This window comes from Lissotriton helveticus, chromosome 12 (genome assembly GCF_964261635.1).
Source record: "Lissotriton helveticus chromosome 12, aLisHel1.1, whole genome shotgun sequence".
NCBI classification, from domain to species: Eukaryota; Metazoa; Chordata; class Amphibia; order Caudata; family Salamandridae; genus Lissotriton; species Lissotriton helveticus.
Genome location: NC_136073.1, coordinates 95,154,978 through 95,181,283, shown reverse-complemented (window position 1 = coordinate 95,181,283; position 26,306 = coordinate 95,154,978). Strand labels below are relative to the sequence as shown.

The window sequence follows — 26,306 nt, the reverse complement described above, 5'->3', positions numbered from 1 at the left end:
AATATACTGAAAATACATGTGCTTGATGTACTCGTCATTTCCGGTCTTTTGATACCAAATTCGTCCTATTTCGACGAAGTTTTTATTCTCGAGTCCGGTACTATTACGGATCCATATTTTTCAGAACCACAGACCCTCCTTTTGCCCTTACATAGGCAATTAATCTATCCTCATGTTAATCTGAGTCCAGATCTATATTCCTAAAGTCATTGAGGTGTTGCTGCAACATCATTCTAGTGCTGAGTTCGTGTCTTGACACAGGCTTCCTTACACATGATGTAGCACAGAGGCCACATATTGCAGGAGCACACTGTATGCATAGACAGAACAGGAAAAGAATCGCTAAGACCATCCCAATGACCATCAGAATTTTCCATCCCCAGGCAGATATCAGCCCCCAGAACCATCCCATTAATGACCAATCTCCTTTATCCACATGAATAGATTCGGAAATCTTATGTAGTTTGGAGATGGCCCTGTACACTGTTGGAGCATTATCTGGAATAAAAATGCAACAACTGGACTGGATCAATTTGCATACTCCACCCCGGTCCGCAAGTATTACATCCAAAGCGACCCGGTTCTGAAGGGTCATCAGTCGATCCGACTGGAGCTCAGCAGTCAGGTTACTAAGGGCACCGGCAGTCTCAATCACGGTGGATTCAACTACCCTTGTCAATTGCCTTATGTTTCTGCTGTTAACCATGGCTCCCCAGAACGGCAGAATACCCATTGCGAAGTCACCAAATTCTTGACCCGCAGTGTCTTCTTTACTCAAAACACCTCTAACTACCCTTGTCCGATGGTAATCCGCCGCTGCTGTGTAGGTGGGGGGTAACAGGAATGAAACAAAACATGAGCCCGAGAAGTCAGGGGGCAACCATGTATAGGCTCTATCGTGGCAGATGAAATAAGTACCCTTTGCGGCTAAAAAGGCAGGGGAAGTCTGAGATCCAAAAACATACGTTTCTGTGCAGACACTCTTCCCTAGCTGAGCTCTGGGATTCCTACCAATACCTTGCAGACACAGGTGACCTTGATGGGGTACGATCCAGATAGGGGACGATCTCTTGGCTTGCTGTTTCTCACTTAATGTAGTGCCATATCCGGTCACATTCCAACCTACATATGCAAGTATCTCATCATCCGGGGTATCTTCGTAAGAAGTTACTTCCTTGATCATATCAACTATACCCTTGACTAGGGCGCTAGTCTTGAGGTTGTCTTTTACAGAACGTAGGGGTTGGATTTCTCGTGCATATATGAACAATGTCCTATATGCCCATACTGACCCATTGCGACTAAATGGCAGGACCAAATAGGGGATACCTCTATCCGTGGTGTGGGGCATGAGACCACACACCCAACAGTTGGTTGTATTCATTACAAGTTGGTGTTGGTGTAATAGCTGAACGAAGGAGTTATTAATGAACTCTAATCTCCTATTTGATTCGTGGTCAGGCAAAGAGTGGAAAGAATGAGAGGAAACAGTAGGGGGAGGTATGGGTGATGTAGTAGGCGTGAATGTCATATGAGAAGAGAATAAAACATAGCTTATCAAAAACACCATTACGCTAAATATCATAAAAATACACATCATTATAAAAATGTTCTTTCTCATTGTTTTGAAAAGCCTCTGCTTAAAGTTCATTTGTCTGGCAGTTCTCTCCACATCAGGAAACTCCATCCTCTCTAAGGTGCTGCCCGCGGCGGTAGGTTGTTTCTGCTAAAGGATGCTTCCGTCAGTCTAGGGTGGCTCCCTTCGACCAACTGGAACCAGCAACCTATTGTTGTCAGCTGCACCCAAAAGTCTTTAGTCAACCGCGACCCTAGCAGCGGAACCCGGATGGCGGTTCGAAAAAAAACAAAAATAAGCAAGTTACCTAGATGGGAGAATCTGCATTTTCAAAATAGCATTTTGGAAGGAAAAAACTTATTATTTTATTAGTCCACAGGTTTTTCTCTCAGATCAAAAAAATAGATCACTTTTACTTTAGTCTGTTTTTCTCGGTCGCAAATTATAGCGTCTTTTCCCGGGTGCTGTCTGGTCCGGAAATAGTAGCTCAGGTTCCACAGAGTTCAATTGTTCTGATGGCGGCGTAGTTTCTTGAAAAATGTTCTTACTGTCACAATCGCGTTTAGCTTCTTTTACGCGTTCATCAGTTGTGCGCTTTGAGTCAGTGCCTCCTGTCCGGACCCACTGGTCATGTGGCAGAGGGAAAGGTATTTTCTTACAGTGGATCCCGTGGACCCAATTGGCCTTCCCCTCCACTTTAACAGTCGACCTTGTAGACAGGAGGACGAGGTGAGGTCCGGTCCATCTGGGCTGGTCGTTTCTCGTCCTCTGGAAATTCTTGACCAGAACCCAGGAGCCAGGGTCAATGGAGTGACCCGGTGTCTCGGAAACCGGAGGCAAGGTGTTGTGGACCTGTTGATATAAAACACGCAATTTAGCCGTCAATTCATACAGATAGTCGAGCAAAATGGGGTGTTGCAGCTCGCTAAACTTCGTGGGCCTAGGCACTCCCCATATGTTGGCTGGCCGACCAAAGACTATTTCATAGGGGCTGAGTTTCATTCGCGAATGCACAGTCATTCTGGTGGATAGGAGTGCTAAGGGTAGAGCGTCGGGCCATTTAAGACCCGTGCTCGCTTGGATTTTGGCCAATTTAAGTTTAAGCGTGCCATTGTAACATTCCACTAATTCAGCTGATTGGGGGTGATTTGCAGCGTGGAACTTCTGACTAATGCCTAGCCCTTCACACACTCGTTTCATCACACAACCCACAAATTCACTTCCGTTGTCCGACCAAACCATTCTAGGCATTCCGAACCTGGGGAAGAACTCTTTCACAAGGGCTTTCGCTGTGGACAAGGCAGTATTGTCCCTTAGGGGATAGGCTTCTACCCACCTTGAGAAGGCGCAAACAACCACGAGCACATATTTTAAGTTGTTGCACCTCTCCATATGTATGAAATCTAGCTGCAAAACCTCGAACGGATACGTAGGAGGTGCGAAATGACCAGCTGGAGTTGGGGTTCCCCTACCAGGATTGTGTTTCAGACATACCATGCAATTCTTGACAACATTCTCTGCACACTTGGGAATCCCTGAATTCTTCCACACTGGGGCCAACAACTCGCAAATCCCTTTCGCGCTGATATGGGCCATCCCATGAGCCATTGTAACCACTGCAGGCACATATGCATCGGGTAACAACCATCTTTGTTGCTCTGTCGATTCAATCCAACAACCATTTACATCCATTCTCCCTGTACTTTCTTTCCACATGCTTAACTCTTTCTCCGTGGCCTCAGCTTGGATGGACTTCACACTTTCTATTGTGTCTTCACATATTCCAATATCACCAGTCCATCTTTCTGGGCTCGCAACATACATTCGGCTCATCACATTCTTTGCCGTTTCTTTAGCAGTTTCATCAGCAAATGCATTTCCACGACCAACATCATCAATCACTTTCTTGTGTGCACTACATTTTACAACTGCTACTTTCAGGGGCAACGTCAGTGATTCAAGAAGCTCATTCACCAACTGACCGTGCTGAATCTTAGCTCCATGCGAAGTCAGGAACCCACGTTCTCTCCACAATCGACCTAAACTGTGAGCCACTCCAAAAGCATACTGACTGTCGGTATAGACAGTCACTTTCATTCCTTTTGATAACACACATGCTCTCGTTAACGCCACGAGTTCGGCGGCTTGAGCCGAACCATGTGGTATTCGCGCAGTTTCAACGATTGTGTGCAGAGTTGTGACAGCATATGCTGTAGTCACATTACCATTTGGGAGTTTAAAGCATGACCCATCCACCCATAATGTACCATCACATTCGGCGAGAGGAGTATCGAATAGATCAACTCTCCCTTTGGTCTCCTCCTCCGTTCTGAGGAAACAATCGTGCTGTTCTGAAGCATCCGATTCCTCAGCAATAGGTAACAATGTGGCTATGTTCAGAGTACTGCATCTTTTGATGTGCACATGGCTCGCTAGTAGCGTCAATTCATAACTGGACAGTCGAGCACTAGTCAAGTGCTGTGTCTTAGTCCTATTTAACAATGTATCTACTGCATGCGGGACCATCACAATTAGTGTATTATTCATTACTAGACCTGCAGACTGTCGAATAGAAACAGCTGCTGCTGCTGTGGCCCTTAGACAACTTGGCAATGCTCGTGCTACCGGATCCAAAGTTGACGAAAAATAGGCGCATGGCCGCTGTCTATCTCCGTATAACTGAGTCAGCACCGACAATGCACAACCCTCCTTCTCGTGGACATATAATGTGAAAGGTTTACTGTAGTTGGGGTTACCTAACACAGGGGCCGAACATAATGCTGTGCGTAATTCGAGAAAGCTTTTCTGACACTCATCGGACCAAGGAATGGGATTGGGTGTATTTGTACACGTTAGTGCCAATAAGGGTTTGGCTAATAACGAAAAATTTGGGATCCACTGTCTACAGTACGATGTAATGCCCAAGAAAGCGCGTACTTCTCTCTGCGTTCTTGGCACATTTAATTTTGCTATTGCCTGAATTCTTTCTGGGGTCAGTTTCCTTCCCTCCTTCGATAAGAGATGACCTAAGTAGGTCACTTCTTGTCGGCAATATTGAAGCTTGGAAAGTGACACCTTGTGATGTAGATCACATAGATGACGCAGTAGTGCCAATGTGGCCATTTTACATATTTTCTCAGTATCCGCAGCTATGAGCAAATCGTCCACGTACTGTACGAGAGTGGAACCTTTGGGCAAAACCATTGCGTCAAGCTGACTTTTCAGAGCTTGACTGTATATTGAGGGGCTTTCACAGTAGCCTTGAGGAGCGCGTTTAAAGCGGAAACTGCGACCACCTAAACTAAAGGAAAAAATATCCCTGCTTTCCTCAGCAATCGGGATACTGAAGAAAGCATTCTTCAGGTCAATCACCGAAAACCAGGATGCGGATGCTGGAATCATAGTCAATAATGTTGTAATGTCGGGGACAACTGGGAATTGTGGCACCACTATCTTATTTACTTCCCTAAGATCAATCACAAATCTATACACAGGTGGCTGAGAAGGGTCAGTTCGTTTTAAAACAGGCAGAACAGGACTATTGCAAACATTGCCTCGTGTTTCCTCGATTACGTCTTTCTCAATCAACTCGTAAACAATCGCTAGCAAAGCTTTTTCGCCCTCATTGGATATTCTGTATTGGGGAATTCGTGGCATTTTGACATTCGACTTCAATGTTACAACATATGGTGGAATTTCTAAAAGACCTACATCATTCGGACCAGTAGCCCAAAGAATATCCGGAAGAAGTGTCAATTCTGTTGGAAGCGTATTTCTCGACAAATATATGGGAGAAACCACTTTCTTACCTAAAGTCAGTTGTACTCCTGAGGGAGAACAGTACAAAGTCGCATACAATCTTTTTAGCAAATCTAATCCTAGCAAATTTTCACCACAACCTGTTGTCAAAATAAGGGGTGCTTCGAATTCACAAGGACCAACAGAAAGAGATAAAGGGTCAGAAATCGGATTTCTAACCGGGGCGCCAGAAAAACCTACGGAAACGTTCATTTCGCCAGACAAAGGTGCGCCAGGGAGTTTGGAGTGCATAATAGAACTCTTTGTAGCACCAGTATCCAACAGAAAAGGTTCTGACACACCCGATGTAATCCCCTCAACGTAAGGTCCACTCTGCTCTACTGGAACTGAAACAACTCCCTCTCTTCGTCTAAGGCTGTCCTAGCAATCGTTATTCTCCCACTGCTCATTTTCTGTGTAATACTCATCGACGTAGTATTGAGCTGTCCTGTCAGATACGTTATTTTGCTGGTCAAACCTGTTCATAGAGTTTTGTGGTGGAAGGGGACGTGTGTCCTGAGGGGCGTTTCCACGCCCTCTACCTCTGGGCGCTTGCTGACTACCACGACCTCGTACACCAGAAAACTCATTTGTACGTTGCGGCAGGGCAGGACAGTCATATTCGTAATGACCTTCTTGTTTGCAGTATAAACACTGATTGGGACCTACGCGGTTTTGATTGTAATCGAATCTCTGCAAATTTCTTTGCGGCTGCTGAAAAGTGTTCCGGTAGTGATTCGGACCATTATTATTTTTATTACCACCACCACGTGGAGGATATGCTTGCTGTAGCAAAACCTTCGTTTTGAGTTCTCTAGTTTTCTTCTCTACTTTATCTTTCTCATCCTTGTCTCTATTCTCGTAGTACTGTGCGGTAGCTAATATCTGGGCTGAAGATGAGACTGCCCAAGAGCTTTCTGAATCTTTCAATTTTCTACACAAGTCTGGGAGCAGATTGTGCACAAATTTATCGACGAACAATCTCTGACCACCTTCTGTGGTCATATCTTGACCGCTGTGATCAATGAATGTTTCTTCAAATCTGGTGAAGAAATCTGACACAGTTTCTTCTTTCTTTTGCTTGCATGCAGATAACTTATCCCAATTTACACGTATCGCAGGCATTATTGTCTTCATGTAATCTACTATCCTACCAGGTAGTTCCGCTATCAGGGGCTCAGGTTTCGCACCACCAACTTGTCGTGCATCTGCAACAGTAATATTAGCCCACGTGTCACCTAATTCCTGGTCATGATCTTCATGACGAATTTTTCCCCATAAAGGCTGTGGAACGACGTTCCCGAATAACATATCGATATCGGCTAAATTCATAATACATGATCCAGCAGTTTGCGACAATTCTTTATAGTAGCCTGCAGGATTTTTACGCGGATCTGGTAGTGTTTGTTTGAGTGCTAAAACTTCTGCTCGCTTCCATGGAACATGTACCCATACTCGGTGAAAGTGGGGCAGGACAGGTGGGACAGCTGTCGCGTCACCCTCTCTCCACTGTGGGGGAACTTCTCTCATAGGGTATTGTCGTGCCTTTTTCCTACTAGATGCACTAGATTCTGATGGTGACCCAGAACTACTTCCCTTACTTCGATGTGATAATAGCATTTCAACTGCTTCTTCCACATCGGGACCTACAATCATACCCAGACTAAACTTAAACCTTATACGACACATCTCTTGTGGGAGGCAATCCTGATCATTGTCTTCTAAATCTTCGCAAAGAAAAACACACATCTGTTCGAACACATATCTCTGTGTCGCTGTTTCCCATTGATGGAAAACTTCCATGACAGACTGTAAATCATATTTTGCAGTGTCCATGACCCATTTCCGAGCTAAATTATTCAGGGAATCTCTCTCTTGATAATCGGGCAGTTGACTTCGCAACTGTCTTCTTCCTATGTTAGGGGTCGTAGCAGGCGACCCGAAAAGTGGTAAAAGAAGATTAGTAACAGTACTGGCCATTTTCTGCCGAAGGGAAGGTGAAACGGAAGAACAAACAGATGAAAGAACGGGGTGAGGTAAAGCGGATGCAGAGATGGCAGAAGAGGTATGAGGAATAATAGATGTGGTACTAGGCAAAATCATAGAAGGGGCATTTGTAGAAAGTACAGTAGGCAAGATCGTAGAAAACACAGGAGAAACAGAAGTGGTCGGTGGGCCTGGAGGAGGCTGCACCGAAGAAGTAGGAGCCAGCTGAAGAACAGCTGGTGGGTGCTGTGGAAAAGCCAGAGGCGCAGCTTGTGCAACTAAAGGTTGCGGGGGTGCTGTAGCATTCTGCGCATAGGGCGGTGGCGAAGTTAACAATTGCGACATTAACTGGTCTTTTTCACGCTCTTTTGCTTTCCCTTGCTGAAGAGACGGCAAAACTGGATAGCACTTATCTATTGCCATTTTACGTTGCCTGTGCAGTTGTTCATTTATCTGCTCTTCCTCATTATCTTTAAACTGCACGGCAGCTTGCATTACTGAAAGTCCTTCTTCTCTCTTATTTTTCTTAGCTAATTTAATTTCTTTTTGTTTGGCTTCTTTGCGCCATATGCGGAAAGAGTCAAACATCGCCGGCCGGGCTTTCTTTTTGAATAGTTTAACTTCAAGGTTGTCTAAGATTTCAGAATCAAAGCTACCATATTGGGGCCATTTTAGAACACCATCTTTCCTAGTGTATTTAATCCACACCTCGTTGTAAACGATGGGGCCTACCCCATGTTTAGCGTACAGCTCGTAAGTCGGAGTTCCAACTGGAGGAACCGGACATGAGTCCTCCAATCGGGAGTCCCTATTATTATTACCGAGACAAAACCAAGTCCCGAGTTTAAGACTAGGCATCCTTTCTCTCTAGTCTAGTTCCAAAACTTCAAAGGAGTTATCGATTACGATATTTCTCGTGAAAACACGAGTCCTTCGGTTATGGTACTTGCAAGAACCAATAAAAACCTTTATGTATCTCTAAGATATCACAAAGTAAGTCCAACTAAGGACTAGGAGACGCTCCACTTATACTTAACTGAAAATTATCGATGGCTTCACCAGAAGACTCGTCTCAGCGTTTCGCTCTACCGAAAATGTCAAGGGTCCAACATCAGGGCGATAGCCAGGGCAGCAGTCCTTGTAGCCGTCGGGAAGCGGGGAACCTCGTAGTAAAGACCTTCGGACCACGTCGACATGCAGGGGTCGATGAGGTGGTGGGCCCTCCTCCGGAATTTTCACACGAAGCTCCTCACGATCTTCAGGCTGATTGGTACCACTGGAATCGCTCCAACGCTGGGCGCCAAATGAGGTACTGGGTTTTTAGGAACCGGTACCGAACCGGTAACCCAGCGGTGCCAGGGGATCAACACACCAAAGACCTCGGGTTCTCCTGAGTCAGACCCACAGAAACTTCAGAGTCTTCCAGGTGAAGTCAAAGATTAGTTTATTGGCTGCAACCAAGGTGACAGGGTCCTAGAAGTACGATACAAGTATATTCAGGAGACTGCACACTTTCACAAAGTTAGGCTTCTCTTCTTATACACAACATTTACCCTTTGGCGAAACATTCCTTGGGTGCGCGGTATTTCATTTATGGTTACTGATTACAAAAAGAAAGCAGAGTCATGATGACATGTACATATTTCACGTCGTGCTGCCCATAACAAATCATCCGGCAAGGCCCAACATTTCATCAGATATCGCTGGACCCCTAATAAAAATGGTCACCTCCCCACCATAAAATAAGTGAGGAGAAAGGAGTGAAGAAAGATGTGAGCGAGATATGGCAGGTGTGCGTGCTGAAATGGCTTTATGGCCGGTTGGGCCTAGATACTATCTTGCTTGGCCACTGGGAGGGAACTGACCTAACGAGCTCGGCCTGGGGCAATGGTTCTAACTTGTACTGGGGTCAGGAAGAAGTCGATTAAGGAGTACGTGTCCTTGTGGAATCAAATTCGACTGGATTAAGGCCTATGTAGAGGGCAACATGCAACTAAGGGTTCAGAAGGTAAATGACGATTTCGAGGTGAAATTGTCACTCGAATATACTGAAAATACATGTGCTTGATGTACTCGTCATTTCCGGTCTTTTGATACCAAATTCGTCCTATTTCGACGAAGTTTTTATTCTCGAGTCCGGTACTATTACGGATCCATATTTTTCAGAACCACAAGCAGTACCCAGGAACTCTTCCTGTGCCCTAAATCAATGTCAATATAGAGATCTCCCAATTGAGTGAGCCCTCTGTGGAATAGTTGGGTGATTGCTCTTGGTTCGTGAGCAGGAGCGCAATTAGACCCAAACTTCTGGGGGGGCTAAGACTCCCAGCCTGGACCAGCTTGAGCGCTGGTGGCAGCCATTACAACAGTTTTTTTTGGCACTCTCCTCCTCCTTCTCCATTAATTCCTACACTACCACTATCCAACACTGTACCTCATCTCTCCATAGCCTTTCTCTCACGTACATTTCATTTTTTTATAGTTATACTCATATTTCACTCACACTCAGTTCTGTGATCTGCATTGTACAAATTTTTTTCAGTAGGCACATTAACCCTCTGCAATACTTTACAATGAGCCGAAACTGTCACTAGATAAAATTCCGAACTCTCACCAGGAGGAACATTAATCACCAGAGTTATCTTGACATTTTGATTGTTTTCTGAACCAGCCTGATGCACAAGAAAGTTCATGCGCTCCCCACCAAAGTCAACGCTATGTGCAGCCGCACTGGTTGCACCACCCTCAAGGTAGTCTTTGTCCCAGAAATGGGGCACAACAAGCCTTTGAAGAAATGGGGTCAGAGCTAACCTCTTAGCCATTATTTGAGGAGAAAGATCCATACAAGTGATGGGGTGTGATACTTCACACAAATTCCAGCTAGCAAAGCAAATTAACGGATTACTTGTTGATGATTTAAGAGAGAGAAGACTTTTCCAATGAGAATTTTGTTTAATTTTTGGTATCAAATTTCTAAAATGCAGAATCCCTAACAGGGCATTCATGAACTATTCCGGCTCACTGACAAAATATTGAACCAAAAAATATTATCATACAAAAATATCATGACATAAATATCAATGTCAAAATTGTTGTCATCCTATAGTTATCATATAAATAACAAAAATATTGGCAAATATATGGTTGTCACTAATATCATCGTCTAAAATATTGTTTTTTAAAATATAGATACATTTAAATAGTAGACATTAAATATATAAAAAATGAACAATAATGTAATATGGATTATGGGCCTCATTACAATGTCATTCGCAGTTGCCTCTGGACGCCACCATTTAGCTGTGGGAACCGCCCGAGCATAGGTCGGAAATACCGCACACAAAATTAGGATGCATTTCTCTATGGGAGCTTGTGCAACGGGTGGAAACCACCTGCAGCATAAGCTCATATAGTGATATGGAAGTTTTGGTAAATCCCTGCCCCTGGCAGACACCACACGGGTCAGGGATTTTCAGGGGGCACCATAAGTGCCCCCCAGGGCCACAACCGGAGGGCCAGGGGTAAGTGGGATCTGCTAGGGGCCACATAAGTTGCTTTTCGACAGCCTTTCCATGTCAGAAAGGTCAACATGGAAAGGCTGTTGAAAACCAACATCATAATCCTGATAACGTAAACACCCTCCGTAAAGGATTATGAGCAGTTTCCGACTTGCCGATGGGAGCCTTGAGCCTTTCAGAGCCGAGTCGGTTTCCCCGGCTGGTTTACACTCCAGCTGCCGACATTATAAGTCAAAATAATTTACAACAAGGGGTGGTGATGGACAGAGTCTCTGAATTAAGCAGAGTACTCTCACCCAGTCAAGAGATCAGGGCTAGATCCAACACCGTTTTTTAGCTCATTGCACCATCCCAGTTTCAGAACCTGGCTGTATGCAAATTAGTCTGTCCCTGGCCCAGTGCATCATGGGAACAGGGCAGACCAGACTACAAAAGCCAATTCTTACACTGGGAAGGAAACAAGCTTCCGGGGACCGGTTTCTGCCATTTCAGGCGTCTTCGGCCCGGCTTGCTTGAATCCTGATGGTGCAATGAGCAAGGGACTCACATCTGAGTATACCCTTCCACGCTTAGGGTGGACAAAATAATTTACAACAAGGGGTGGTGATGGACAGAGTCTCTGAATTAAGCAGAGTACTCTCACCCAGTCAAGAGATCAGGGCTAGATCCAACACCGTTTTTTAGCTCATTGCACCATCCCAGTTTCAGAACCTGGCTGTATGCAAATTAGTCTGTCCCTGGCCCAGTGCATCATGGGAACAGGGCAGACCAGACTACAAAAGCCAATTCTTACACTGGGAAGGAAACAAGCTTCCGGGGACCGGTTTCTGCCATTTCAGGCGTCTTCGGCCCGGCTTGCTTGAATCCTGATGGTGCAATGAGCAAGGGACTCACATCTGAGTATACCCTTCCACGCTTAGGGTGGACAAAATAATTTACAACAAGGGGTGGTGATGGACAGAGTCTCTGAATTAAGCAGAGTACTCTCACCCAGTCAAGAGATCAGGGCTAGATCCAACACCGTTTTTTAGCTCATTGCACCATCCCAGTTTCAGAACCTGGCTGTATGCAAATTAGTCTGTCCCTGGCCCAGTGCATCATGGGAACAGGGCAGACCAGACTACAAAAGCCAATTCTTACACTGGGAAGGAAACAAGCTTCCGGGGACCGGTTTCTGCCATTTCAGGCGTCTTCGGCCCGGCTTGCTTGAATCCTGATGGTGCAATGAGCAAGGGACTCACATCTGAGTATACCCTTCCACGCTTAGGGTGGACAAAATAATTTACAACAAGGGGTGGTGATGGACAGAGTCTCTGAATTAAGCAGAGTACTCTCACCCAGTCAAGAGATCAGGGCTAGATCCAACACCGTTTTTTAGCTCATTGCACCATCCCAGTTTCAGAACCTGGCTGTATGCAAATTAGTCTGTCCCTGGCCCAGTGCATCATGGGAACAGGGCAGACCAGACTACAAAAGCCAATTCTTACACTGGGAAGGAAACAAGCTTCCGGGGACCGGTTTCTGCCATTTCAGGCGTCTTCGGCCCGGCTTGCTTGAATCCTGATGGTGCAATGAGCAAGGGACTCACATCTGAGTATACCCTTCCACGCTTAGGGTGGACAAAATAATTTACAACAAGGGGTGGTGATGGACAGAGTCTCTGAATTAAGCAGAGTACTCTCACCCAGTCAAGAGATCAGGGCTAGATCCAACACCATTATAAGTCGGCGGTCAGAATGTAAATCTTCCATGTCAGTCGGAAAGCTTCTGACCGGTGGTCGGAGGCTTTCCTACCAACATCGAAATAAAGCCCTAAATGTACTTAATGAACTTGAAAGGAAATGGAACCTTTATACTTATTTTGAAAAATAAAACCCACATCTACTATATATATATATATATATACTGGCAAAGCAAGCTGTTCAGTAAATTCCATTGCAAATAATCAACATAATGAGCGCATACTCAGGTAGCTAACATGTAGTGCAAAAGTGAATTTATTTGTTATGAGTTTCAACTGTCACCAGTCTTGATCACACAAGGGTTATAACGAGAAGACTACGTACATATCCTATTAGGCCATAAACAAAGGACTACTCCCAAGGATTCAAATGAATAAAGTCATTTTTGGCTGCCATCTTAAATGATGCAAATATATTTACAAGGCATATGCATGAATGGCCTGCATACATAGTAACAACATACACCATCAGAATATTACACTTTTGGGACGTCAGGCTTCTAAGTGTGTGTCCAATAACTCAGAGGACTTATTTATGTTCTGTAGCTTTTAACCTTCATGTGGGCATCCTCTGCTATAGAAGTGCAATGTTCAGCCTTTGTGAGATGTTTTTCATGCGTATCTACTTTGCCCGTTATAGAAAGAAATTCCTTGTATAAGTTCTAAAAATGGGACTGATAATTTGCACAGGTTTTGGCTACAATAAGTAAAACTGTGGGTAAAGAGGAAATAAAGATAGATGGGCTGAGCAAAAGCATGACCCAGGACAGAGTTTAAGGGAACACCACAGGTAGAAATGTGACAGAGGAGCAACGTCAACAACATATTTTTAGAACATTCTCCTACATAGGATGAAAGCCCTATGAATGCTGTGCCCATAATGCCCAGAATAAGATAGCATGTCTGTATTGCATTTAAGCAAGGCAAAACACTGACATAATTACATAACGCAGATTGCATGGGTAGCTCAGAAGATATGAAATGCTGCTTTTTTGTTTTGTTTTCCTACAGATAAGCTATAGTTCATCAAGTCCACTCCTGAGTGATCGAAACCAGTTTCCTTCCTTCTTCAGGACCATTTCTAGTGATGACTTCCAGTCTCGAGGGCTAGCCCAGCTGCTTAAACACTTTGGCTGGACATGGGTGGGTCTCTTGGCTGATGATGATGACTATGGTCAACAGGGTGCCCACATACTACAGCAAGAGCTGCTCAATGCTGGGGCATGTGTGGCCTTCTCCGAGAGCATCATCCTGAACCGAGCCGACAGGAACGCTTTCCACATTATCGATGTAATTAAAAGCTCAACTGCCAAAGTCATAGTCATCTTCTCCAGTGAAGCAGGGTTAACTCCTTTAGTGAAGGAGATGGTGAATCACAATGTGACTGGAAAGATCTGGATTGCCAGCGAAGCTTGGGCCACATCGCCTTTGTTATCCATGGAGAGTTATTCTGATATCCTGACTGGCACCATCGGATTTGCCATCCACAGTGGGGAGATGCCAGGCTTTAAAGAGCATCTAACCAGCATCCACCCATCCAGGTCTCCTAATGACGACTTCATACTAAAGTTCTGGGAGGAGGCATTTGGATGTAAATGGTGGACTCAGAAAAACAACTCATCCATCTGGGACAACACATCCAAACTGTGCACAGGGAATGAGAAGGTCAGCAGCCTTCAAACCAGCTACATTGATGCAACCAATGTAAGAGTTACATACAATGTCTACAGAGCAGTGTATGCTCTTGCTCTGGGTTTGCATAACTTGACTGCCTGCAAGAATGGGAATGGTCCATTTAGGCAAGGGATCTGCGCAAATATTGCAAATTTCGCACCGTGGCAGGTAATGATGTACATTTGCTTTAATTTTATGTAGTAAAATTGGTTTGTTGTCACATAGAGTTCACTTGACCTCATATTATTTAGCTTTTCACTCCTCATCCTGTTTTTGTCTTCCATTTGTATATTTTGTGGGTGTGTTTTCCTTATTTCCTTTATCGATAAACTGTCTTTGACAGCAACCTCTGCTTGGGAGGTACCACTTCTGTGTTAACTTCTTGCTTCAGAATATTGCAGGTTGCTTACATTTTTTATTGGTGCATGAGAAATCTGATTTTTGTATTGGCATTCTCCAAAGGCTAATCCTACAACAACCTAACTGGCATAATTTCACTTCACTGTGAAAAAAGACAAAAGAGTGACCTGCTTCTCCCTAGCAGTGGGTGCCACTTAATTGAGTGAGTGCATAACATATCTATTGATGGACAGTGTCATTGCAATACTTGCTGGACAAAATGTCTCTTAAGTTCATGAGCTATATATGAGCTGTGCTTCCTCTTTTGACAAATGTATCCCAAGAGAACGACAAGCTCACAGTTTTTACTGTCCTCCAATGGACCACACTCTGGGGCCCATTATGATGTTGGGCGGGTTGCCCCCGCCTGGCTGGAGGTAGCCACCGCCAGCCTGGCGGAGGCAATCCGCCCGACATCCATACTTGTTTCCCCCCCCGCCATATTAGTATGGCGGGGGACCTCGGCGGACGGAAAGACCGTCCGCCGCTTTTCCGCCCCGGTCGTCTTGCGGCCAGGGTGGAAAAGGAATAATATGGTGGCGGTGTCAATTAGACACCGCCAGCCATATTACGATGGGCCTGGGCAGGTGCCTTTCCGTGGCGGCGATGCCGCAACGGAAAGGCATGCGGTCTTCACTTTGGGGGCCCCCTGCGGGCCCCCAAAGTGAAGGAGGGGTGGGGGTGCACCCAGGGGGGTACCTGTGGTACCCCCCTGCATTTGCATATACAATGCGGTAGGCACCGCACTGTGCCTGCCGCATTGAGTATGCAAATGCATTTATGGCATCGTGGCGGGCGGTGCAGAGAGCACCGCCCGCCACAATGTTATAAATGCAGGATGCGGCCGCCACTGTGGCGGCCACATCCTAATACCACCCACGGGACCCCCGCCCTTATGGAGGGCAGTCCTAGTCCCGATAGTGTCAAATGTATGAAGGAGCTGTCGCTTTTGCACTACTCAATATGGTTCAAAAGCAACGCAATCTCTAAAATGTGATTCATCAAACCACGCAATATGGTCCTATCAATATTGACTAGTATGTTTTTAAAGGCATCTCATTCATTTGTTGTCACTTTGGCAAACATGATTTGAGAGTTCTGGTAACAGGTTTGTTGCAATGGAGGACTGGATATCCCTCAAGACAGGACAATTTTCCATTCATGAAATATGTGATTAGTTCTAAAGATCTTACAAACCTTAGATTTGAACCCTGTTGATGAGCTCAGTGTTATATCCATGTACTTCTAAGTGTCCACTTCTCCCACATTCTCTTTAATATCTATGTTTTTATCTTACCTTCAATTCTTTCTCACACTTTCTTTCTGTTTTCTACGTTTGTTTTTTATTGACAGCTGGTCCTGGATATGTTGGTTTTGAAAATGGGAGTTTGTGCTGTTAATTATTTTAAAAGGTATAATACTTTTGCAATCCATATATATATATTATCCATATATATTAATTTTAAATATTGGTACAGCAACGTGGTTTACAAATGTGTTACCTCCCGAATTGGCAAGTATTTTTATACCAAGGTGATATAACAACAAAAGGTACAAAATTGTCACTAACAGCTATTGAGCTTATATGTAAACGTCATGCAGTTGATCATGACTCAAAAACAAGTGGGTGAAAAAAACTATAAAGTAGGTATGAAGGTAGGTGAGCGTTTATTGTATGTAACAAAAATGAATTACAATAAAAAAAAGCAATGAAATAAATGAATTCACCTTTTCACTTTTATAAAAAAAGACGGTTTATATAGACTAGGAATAGTAATAGGAATTTAAAACAATTGTACGTAACAGCCACATCATTTTTATACCATGACAATATGTTTATTTTACATCAATGTGCAAATGTACTTAAGCGGAAACAGAGACTCTTTTATTTTCTCACGGTGCACAAAAGCTAATCACAAAAAAGTTTATAAAAACAATCCTTAGACATTTGAGTAACAGGTGAAATAATGGATTGTGGCATTACGTGCTGAGAGGACAGAAGCATTTATTGCATATCCATCAGGTGTGAACGAAGCAGATAAAATTTGCCATGGATTTTTCCCCCTGTGGACATTATCGACAAACTCTTTAGTTCCTATATCTTCTAAATGAGACCATTCACATTCTATCTGCATGATTGATATGTAAAATAACCTGAAGCAAACACATCGATTTTATTGAAGGCTGAAGACTGAAATGCAGATAAAATTGTCTCTTCAACGAATAAGAGTTTTGTGTGTTATTAAAGTATTTATAGGATTTATAGGATAAAGCTGAGGTTAGGTCACTTGAATAAAAAGTCCCATTAACATTTTTATTTTAAAGGTGATGAAAAGATTGCTTATGTTCTACAGTAATTCGACATATCCAGTTTGGACTGACACAGACGTACTACAGAAGCATCCCTACATATCAGAGCTTTTAGAGAGGGTTCAGAGAGAGCTCCCCTTGCTCTTACACGATCGCTAGCATAATAAAAATGTAATAATATTTTGGGCCTCATTGCGACCAACACCGTAGCGGAATCAGGAACGACCACCAAATTATGATGCAACTGCAGATGGGAGCCAATTACGGTGTGGTGTGGAATCTTTCCACCGACACCGTCTCAGAATCGGAACCGACTTCCGGTTGGCAGTTCCGCCCGACCGATTACAATACGACCGAACACTGTTCGGTCAGAGTTCCATTGATTCCTATGGGAATCCGTGTTCCACCCCACAACACAGGCTCCGATGGGGAAATGGGGGGGGGGGGATGCAGAAAACACTGCACCCTGTCGCAGGCACCCCATTGTGCAAGCCACACAGTGCAGGGTGTAGGAGGTACCCCCTCTACCCCAACTGGAGGTCTCAGAATGAAGGGGGCCTGCCAGGGGTCTTCAAAGTCAGTTTCTGGCAGCATTTTTCTCCAAGAGCCCATCGGAACTGATTCAGAAAGACCATGCAGTTTACAATCCAACTGCAAATATCATAATCGGTCGGTCATATTGTAAACTGACTGAGTCTGTCAGAAGGGTTCCAGCATGGTCTAGGGGAATCTGACCATCGGTCGGAGCCTTCTGCACAACATCGTATTTGGCCCCCAAGTGCAGTCGCATACTCACATTTCCCTATGGGAGCTTATGTTACAGCTTTAAATCTGCCGTAACACAAGCTTTCATAAACATTGGACACCTCTAGTTGCCAGCCACAAGGTGCAGGGATCACCAAGGACCAACAGAAGGCCACAAGGAGGCCCTGCTACGGGCCCCAGTACGCTTTCCGGCAGGCTTTTCATGTCAGAAAGCCCATCATGGAAAGCCTGTCGGAAACCGTGCATCGCAATCTGGATGCCGTAAAACGTTGTCCATATGGAGTATGGGCCGGCTTCTGACTGTCCAGCCAGAATGATCGGCTGGTTTCAATTCCAACCTGTATTGTAATAAGTTTGTCGGAATTGAAACCGACGTTGTCTGTGGGAAAGCCTTCGACCTGTGGTCGGAGGGTTTTGATCAACATTGTAATTGAGCCCTTAAAGCTTATGTTACTAGTGTTCAAATTCCTTAAAAGAAAGAGAAGAGGTGCTTGCCAAAACAGGAACAGTTTCCTTTAATTAAACATTTTGGCTAGGAGACAGTGAAAGGCATGAGGTCTGAGGACTTTCTTCATTTACAGTGGTTTTGCATTGGTCTTAAAACTATGACACATCACGTCATAAACATATCTGTTGAACCATACATGATAAGGAATGTTGATTACTGTTCTAGAATCCTAAATTAATGATCAATGGTTACTACAGTTGGGTCTCGACTTTGCATGGACACAGTGTGGCCAGTGGGGAATGTGTCCCGATGTCTAGTGTGAGGAGTGTGTGATCACAACATGTGCTGGGTCCTGATTGATTATGTGTTCCCCCTCTGGACATTTGCGGTGTATTGGGTCAATCTCCTCAGACCTTTGAGATGTCACTGCACCTATATGTGGGATTGATGTAGAGTTTCTTGCCCGTATATTTGCCTGCCAGCTATGAACCCTCCCATCTGTGACCCCATGTCTAGATTGCAGGGCCTGTCTGACTACATGCTTCTGTGTTGAGGTTGATGTGGAGTTCTGGAAGGGTGATTCTATTAATAAGGACAGCAGTTAATTTTTGTCAATAAACACATTGAAATCCATATTAATGTCCTCCCCTCTAGTTAATTCTTCAACTACACTATTCAACTGAGGCATTTGTACCATTACATTATTAGGCTACTGCTGTTCCCTTTTGACAACCTTTCTAGTTATTTGCATTCTAACCAATTTGAGGACTGCATTTTTACAGCAGGTGCTCCCAATTGTACAACCCTACAAACCAACAGAAACATAATAACAACTGGCACCAGTGATTGCATAGAGCGGCGAGCCATCGTCAGAGTCAGGAAATCCAGTTCTCTGTAGATTATGCAGTGCTTGGATGGCAAGAGCCAAAGTTCCGGTGTCTATGTCATTTCCTGGAATGAACATGCAGTAGGCAATGCCGATCTTGGCACAGACCCCTCCTTTCATTGCGGTCATTAAGTCCAGCACATACAATGCTGAATTACCATGTAGCAGATGGCTCGAATCTCTTGAATTGAGGTCAGGCTCAGTGCTGTTTACCATCTTAAACATCTCTCACCTGGCTATTTTCAGCGATGGGCTATAGCTTTTGTTTGTAGGGTAAAGAAGGGTATCAACCCTCCTGCCCCCAGCTATGCTTCTGTGAACAGTCTAAACTCTTCTGTTATGTCCTTGAACTGAGCCCAGGCAAAATAGTCTGCCGCTGTCTTCTAGCGAGCTTAGTGCAGTTAAGTAGTCTTTTTCTTTAACGGATGCTGGTCCAGCTCTGTTAGTTCTTCTCCGAGAATGACCAGGGTCAGAGTGTGCATGGCCACCAGAGAGCACAGTCCCCTCCAACCAGTAACCAGTTGGCTGTAGGCGTGTTCACCTCACTGCCAGTAGTAACCCATGTCCGTAATGTGCACTATCACGCCGCTGTTAGCGTTTGTGCCAATGGAAGTATTCCTTTTCCTGTGAAACATAAGGAATACAGTGTGAGTTTCCATAAAATCAGGGGTTGACTCCTCCCCTCTAGCCAAGTGTATCTACCCACCTCGGTGTCCCAGATTTCCTGACATGGGTTAGACAAACTTTTATTGAACCTTACCCCATGTGACTCATATTCCTTTTTATCCCCAAGCTGGATGGCCCTAAACAGGAACTCCATGTCAGGAGACCACCCATTGTTATAGAAGACCACCCCAAATATATTAAGGGCCATCCTCAGTCGACAGATGGATGCAGGAGTAGATGTGTTCATGCATTGAGTTGGGGGGTTTGCTACCTTCAAGAATCTATTCTCTGGGAAGTCTTTGGGCTAAACAGTATCCTTCCCTATGGGGCCCTTTCTACCTATCATTTCCAGCTCGGTTTGGATATAATTGCGTTCAGTAAAGAGGTATAACACTGCTGGGTTGGTGTCATATCAGGTCTGGTTACAGTTATCCTATGAGTTCTATCTTGTTGAGCTGGATCTTGGCCCTTTTCCTACAAGAGTAAAGTGTATAAGACACTTGGCTTTCCCAGGGGCTTCCTCTTGGAACAGGTAAAGCCTATCTGCCCCCACCTCATGTTGCATCAGCTAATAGATGTAAAATGACCTGGCTTATGCTTGGGTGCTGACTGAGGCCCTGTGTTGGTACAAAGTGTTATGTAAGAGGGCGCTATACAGTGTGTGCGGGATGCTCGTATTTTGTTTAGTGTAATTATAGGTGACATATGAAAGGTCCCTATGCGAGCACTGTATTTCCCCATTAGTGACTCTCTTTTGACTCAGCAGTTCCTCAATGGTAATTAAGTGTGGAATTACCCATAGTAGACCGAGGGTACATATACACATACATATACATAACGTTAGTCACGATTAACCCTGGACGAAGCACTTCGCTATGCTTGCGTAGTTTGCGAAGTTTGCGCTACTTCGGACTACGCGAATTGCAAGTAGCACAGTGCAAACACATGTAGCGTAGTGCAGCGTTCATTTTTTTGCTTGCTCGCAGTCCTCAATGACAAGTTGGTGACCACGAGTGAACAAAATGACATCCCGGCGAGACTGTTTCCTCGTTGGCAATCACAACATCAAGTTGCCAATCGCGAGCGTGATAAATAAACCTCCCGGCGAGATTCTTAACACGAGGAGGTCAGGTTTCTCATTGCGAGTGGTCGCGTATGCTCACGACCGCTCGTGATGAGAAACTGCCAGTCCGCATTGAGAAAGCAGCTGCTTGAGTACAAATCTACTCGAGCGGCAAAAAACGTCTGCTTGCACTGTTCAAGATGCGGTTTGCACTGATTGCACAGTGCGAACAAGCATCCGGCACTGTGCAATCAGTGCGAACAGCATTTTGCGGAGTGCACTACGCAGTTCGCATAGCTCGCGTAATGCGAAGTGCACTTCGCGTAGCTACGCACAGCGATACTAAGTGAACTACATCCAGGGTTAGTCATGATATGGGGGGTTGAGGTGTGATTCCCTTAGAAGCCTTCTGTGCTCTTCCAGTGGCTGTGTGTCTTATGCTCAATTGGAAAACATGTCCACTACTTAGTTCATGGTTGTCATGGCCATGTGAGGGCTCGACTACAGGAAGGAACGGTTTACCCACCTGGGTGTTAAGCAGGCTGTGTGTTATTCTGCCTTCTATTGGCATAAATTCGGAAATTGTCCTTTTCCTCTTTCCTTATTAGTGGAAGTTGATGACATGTCGTGTTGGTGCACTTTGGTTATCTTTTCTGCCACCTGGTTTTGAAAGAATTTCATTGATAGTTAACTCAGAAACATTTAAGCATGCTCTGCAATTAATCGTTTCTGGAGTCCCTGTATTTTTAATATAGGGGTATGATCTCCATACTCTACTAGTTATAATCTACTGAGGCACTGGAGGGTGACCCCTCTTGTGTCTGTTTTGGTAATTTCAGGTGTTGGACTTGGGCCTTAGGGCAGGTTCACCCCTAATCTTTTTGCTTTGATTTGTGACCCTGTGTAGTGACTTTTGGGTCTCTGCGCACTTTTTCCCTGTGTCCCAGAGTAAAGTGCATGCGTGTAGTATGGCTGGCCTGCCCTCCCATAGGAATGCATGGGGAATGTGTGTGTCCATGTTAGTTCCTGATGTGTGGGGAGTGCAGGCACGAATTTGGTATGTGTGAGTTCGTGAGAGCGAATGCTGCAAGATGGTGTCTGCGGCATGTATGTGTCTAGAAGGGAAGTGCTACTTCTGGACATTGATGTATGTGTGCAGTGAGGGTGCTGGAGCGTGATTGGCTGGAGCTGGCTGGCATGCCAGGCTCCAGGAAGTCTGGATGAGTCTGCCCGGTGGTGAGTGTGAGATCAGCATGAGTGATGTGTGGGAGGAGTATACCTGTGTCCTGGATGGGCTGGGGTTTTCCCCATACAATGCTGGCTCCGCCCCCCTGTGGTTTGTCTAACGACCCAAGCCTCCCCAGTGAATGAAAGGGGTGGTTGGGCCATCAAGGGTACTCCCAAGCCAGCTGCAACTGGTTTCCCCCCACCCTGCACCCTGAAACAAAGGATTTCTCTGTATAAAAATGGGGCTGTGTCCCCACAGAAATTGTTCTACTTTTGGATCCTTGCCAGAGGGGGCTGTTGCTGCTGCTGGGGCCAGGAGGACCGCCACTTGGCTTGTCTCCCTGCCTGGAGACCCAGTGTGCTGGCTCTGGCCCAGCCTTGCCCCCCTGCCTGCCTCCAGACCCTGCTGGAGCTTTGCTTTCATGCCCCTAGCGCTTGGAAGCGCTTAATTGCCTGCTAGCGCTGTGGAGCGCTTTATTTGACTTTCACGGCTGCCCACGCCGCATTTTTGCCATGTGCTTTGCCCCCCTAAGCGCTGGGTGCGCTTTATTTCCCTTATAGCGCTTGGGAGCGCTTTGCCAAGCCAAGCGAGTGCCCACCTCGCTTTATATTCTAATTCAGAGGCCGGTGCCCACCCGGCATTTGCCCCGTTATTTGTGGCGCATCGCGAGTGCCTACCTCGCTTTATATTTATTTTGGACGCCGGTGCCCACCCGGCATTGCCCCGTTATTATATTATTATTGAAAGCCGGAGCCCACCCGGCATTGCCTCCGTGGTTTCACCACCGCAGTCCCGGGGTCGAGGAGAAGCCCAGAGAAGCTGCCGGGAGAGCCGCGCTGGGATTGGCCCAGCCGGCCGAGCCCCGCCGCGTCATCAGAGGAGGAAGCAGGAAGCGTGTCCCCGGGGCTCCCATGAGGAGAGGAGCCCCGCTCTGCTAAAGAGGTGAGCCGGCAGTGTTTTCCCGCCCCCCGCAGCACCAGTGAAGTCCGGGTGAGTGCGGGGGCGGGTCCTCCTGATCCCTCGAGCGGCCCCAGCTGGCAGAGGGGCCCTCCAACGTCTGCCGCATTTCTTTGTAGGAGCCCCGAGGCTCCTGGGGGCAATTTGGTTATTTAGAGCCCGAGAGGCTCCCGCCCTAACTATATTTACGAGCCCCGAGGCCGCATTTGTTTTAAGAGCCCACGAGGCTCCACCCGCCCCCAATTATTGTTTAGAGCCGCAGAGGCTCCTCGAGGCGCCACAGTTGTTGTTTAGAGCCACGAGGCTCACAGCGCCTTCTTGTTTCACGAGCCCTGAGAGGCTCTTGCGGCCACAGTAACTTTGCGAGCCCATAGGAGGCTCTAGGGGCATTTTAATTGTTTAAGAGCGCTGAAGCTCTTTAGTGCCTGCATAATTGTTTTTCGAGCCGGAGTGGCTCTTAGGGGACACAGGCAGCTAATTATTTAGAGCCCCGAGGCTCCCACGCAGTACTTGCCCTCACCTGTGTTCTTGAGCCACAAGGCTCCAACGTTGCCCAGCTGTATTTACAACTGTCCAGCACTTAGTGGACAGTTGCTACGTTTAGGCTTTGTGTGCTGTGCTGCCTGCGCAGCTTCCCTGACATTGAGACTCAGGGCATTTCAGCCCTTGCGAGGTCAGTTGGCCTGAGGGACATTTCTAGTGTTGTGCCATGTGCACCCTGCGCAATTTATGATTTACTGCTTATGTGATTCCTGCGCAAATGTTCTACCTGCACCTCTGAATGTGTTTTAATGTTTCATGTGCAATTGTTTGTAATTACCTTTGCTAAAAGTGACCTGCTTAGGTGATTCTTTATGTTGTTATTCCCCTTTGCTAAAAGTGACCTGCTTAGAGGAATGTTTGTTTTTACCTTTGCTAAAAGTGACCTGCTTAGGTAATTGTTTAGGTTTATCCCCTTTGCTAAAAGTGACCTGCTTAGAGGATTGTTTGTGTCATTACCTTTGCTAAAATGACCTGCTTAGGTAATGCCTTGTGCTTTTATTCCCCTTTGCTAAAAGTGACCAGCTTAGAGGAATGTTGATGTTTTATTGCCTTTGCTAAATGTGACTTGCCTAGGTGATTATTTTAGGTTTCCTTCCCTTTGCTAAATGTGACTTGCTTAGGTGATGGTTTTCCTTCCATAGGTCCTGATTATAAGGTCCTAATCCCCTGCGTGATTTCCCTACAGTGTTTAGGGTGGCGTAGGAGGTATTTACCCTTTACCAATAGTTACTGGTTGTATGCTACATTTACTATTTCTGTGTTACAGTCATTATATGTTTATGTGCTAAGTGTTATACCTACAAGTGCTATTTCTGAAAAGTGCATACCCCTGACAGTGGTCCAGGTGGCCCTGTCCTGTACATAATCCCTTGTAAATCTTGCCCGTGCCTGTTGGCACATTGTAAAGTGTGTGTCTTATCTAATGTGTTTTTATTATTATAATACAAAGGCTATTTTTGATATAACCTTGTGTGGAGTTTCCTTTGTGGTGGGCCTAGGGTGTTGCTGCTGGGGTGCGCGCGCAAACGCTTTACACATCGCCTCGGAGATTAGCCTTGCTGCTCGCGCCACGTTACCTAGAGGGTGAGCGGGGGTTATCTTGGTGTGTGACTCCCTTGCCCTGACTTGGAAGTGGTGGTCTCTGACTGACCTTGGCGCAAGCCTTGGCCAGCCAGAGATCCCGTTTCTAACATCAGGGAAAAAGGGTTATTTTTAGTTTATCTAGATGCATCAAATCTTTTTATAAGCTGGTGAGCCCCCATACAATACTAACTGGATGCTTACATTAGGGTTAAGTATGTTTCTGGGGTGGTCTCTTGAGCATAGGGAAGGATGAATTGTGGCTTTTAGTCAGTCGTACGGTAATGCTAGTTTTTGTCATAAGTACTTTGCCCGTTGCCTAATGGTATGGTTGCTGTGCTGTCCCTTTCGGAATTTTTTTCCCATCTAGGGCTACATCTTTTGATTCTACCCTCAGTCGTGTTTATATGCCCTGTTTAGCTTAGTGCCACTAAAGGTGAGTGGAACACATGGAAAGAGGGGGCGTATCGCCACTGGTGTAGCTAATGTCTGCCACATGCTGTGAGCATGTTTTGGTATGTTTGCACCTCTTTGTTCCTGGCACATGGTGTGTCACATGGCATGGCCCTCCCTCGTGGCTTTCAGGTACCTGGCTTGAGCTAACCTTGACCCCGCCTATGTATCTGGAAACTTTTTTGGGCTAGTTTAGGGTCTTATTTTGCTTTAGTTTTGGGTTTTTCCCTGAATCCTGCGTGATCTATGGTTGCACATTTCATGTAGTGGAAAAGGGTGAAGGTGGGGGAACCCCATTTTCTCATCAAGGCTGCCTCATGGTGTCAGAGGTCAGGGCCAACTGCTTTCCCGTGTATGGTGCTGGCAAGGTTGAAGCTATTTACAACAAGGGGTGGTGATGGACAGAGTCTCTGAATTAAGCAGAGTACTCTCACCCAGTCAAGAGATCAGGGCTAGATCCAACACCGTTTTTTAGCTCATTGCACCATCCCAGTTTCAGAACCTGGCTGTATGCAGGTTGAAGCAGCGTTAGCCATTATACTTAATATGCAGGTGAGCATATTAGGTGCCCTACATTCATCTAGAGCTGGAGCAGAGATTCACAATCCCCCTTCCGGGGTACCCCTCTCTCTCCCAGAACACACCCTGCAACTCTTAAGTGAACTGGTGGGACCGCTGTCCCTAGCTTGTGGCTGGGGTCCCTACGGTTGTGTGTAGCCTAATTAACTGGTGCATCTGCTTGTCAAATTTTGGAAGGGTGGGGAAAGGTGACCAGACTTTGGAAATCCAAAAGGGGACAGTTCACAAAACCTTGAATGGGCTAGCTGAGTTAGTATTTTCCATGTCATATCAAGATGGTGAAAGATTGCAAAAGTCTGACGGGTGACAATGAAAAACTGGGACTGTCTCAGCAAATCCAAGACACCTGGTACCCCTGGTGAGCACCCCCCCCCCAACCTTTTGACTTGGACTCAACATCATGCTGATGCCTTGCAGCTGGCGGGCTCTTCTTGTGTGTGCTGTGGAGTTTTTAGAGTTTCTACCATCCCAGATGCCTGGGTATTCCAGTTCCCACCACCAAGGATAGGTTTGTTTTAGAACTGAAAGGGGGGCCTCCATTCATGAGAAGGCTTCAAGCTTTTGGAGGTGCTGTGGGAACTACATGCCATGAAGGAAGCATTGGCCCCAGACCTGGTGCCTGAGAAGAGGGACCTT

At 45.7% G+C, this 26,306-nt stretch overlaps 1 protein-coding gene across 1 annotated transcript in view; it reads left to right on the top strand.

Annotated features, from left to right (window-relative positions):
* Positions 1-26,306, top strand: part of LOC144797929 (extracellular calcium-sensing receptor-like) — an 80,381-nt gene that overhangs the window by 22,072 nt on the left and 32,003 nt on the right. Inside the window, exon 3 of the mRNA XM_078668730.1 lies at positions 13,631-14,461. Coding sequence (XP_078524856.1) covers positions 13,631-14,461 — 831 coding nt within the window. The remainder of the gene's footprint in view (positions 1-13,630; positions 14,462-26,306) is intronic.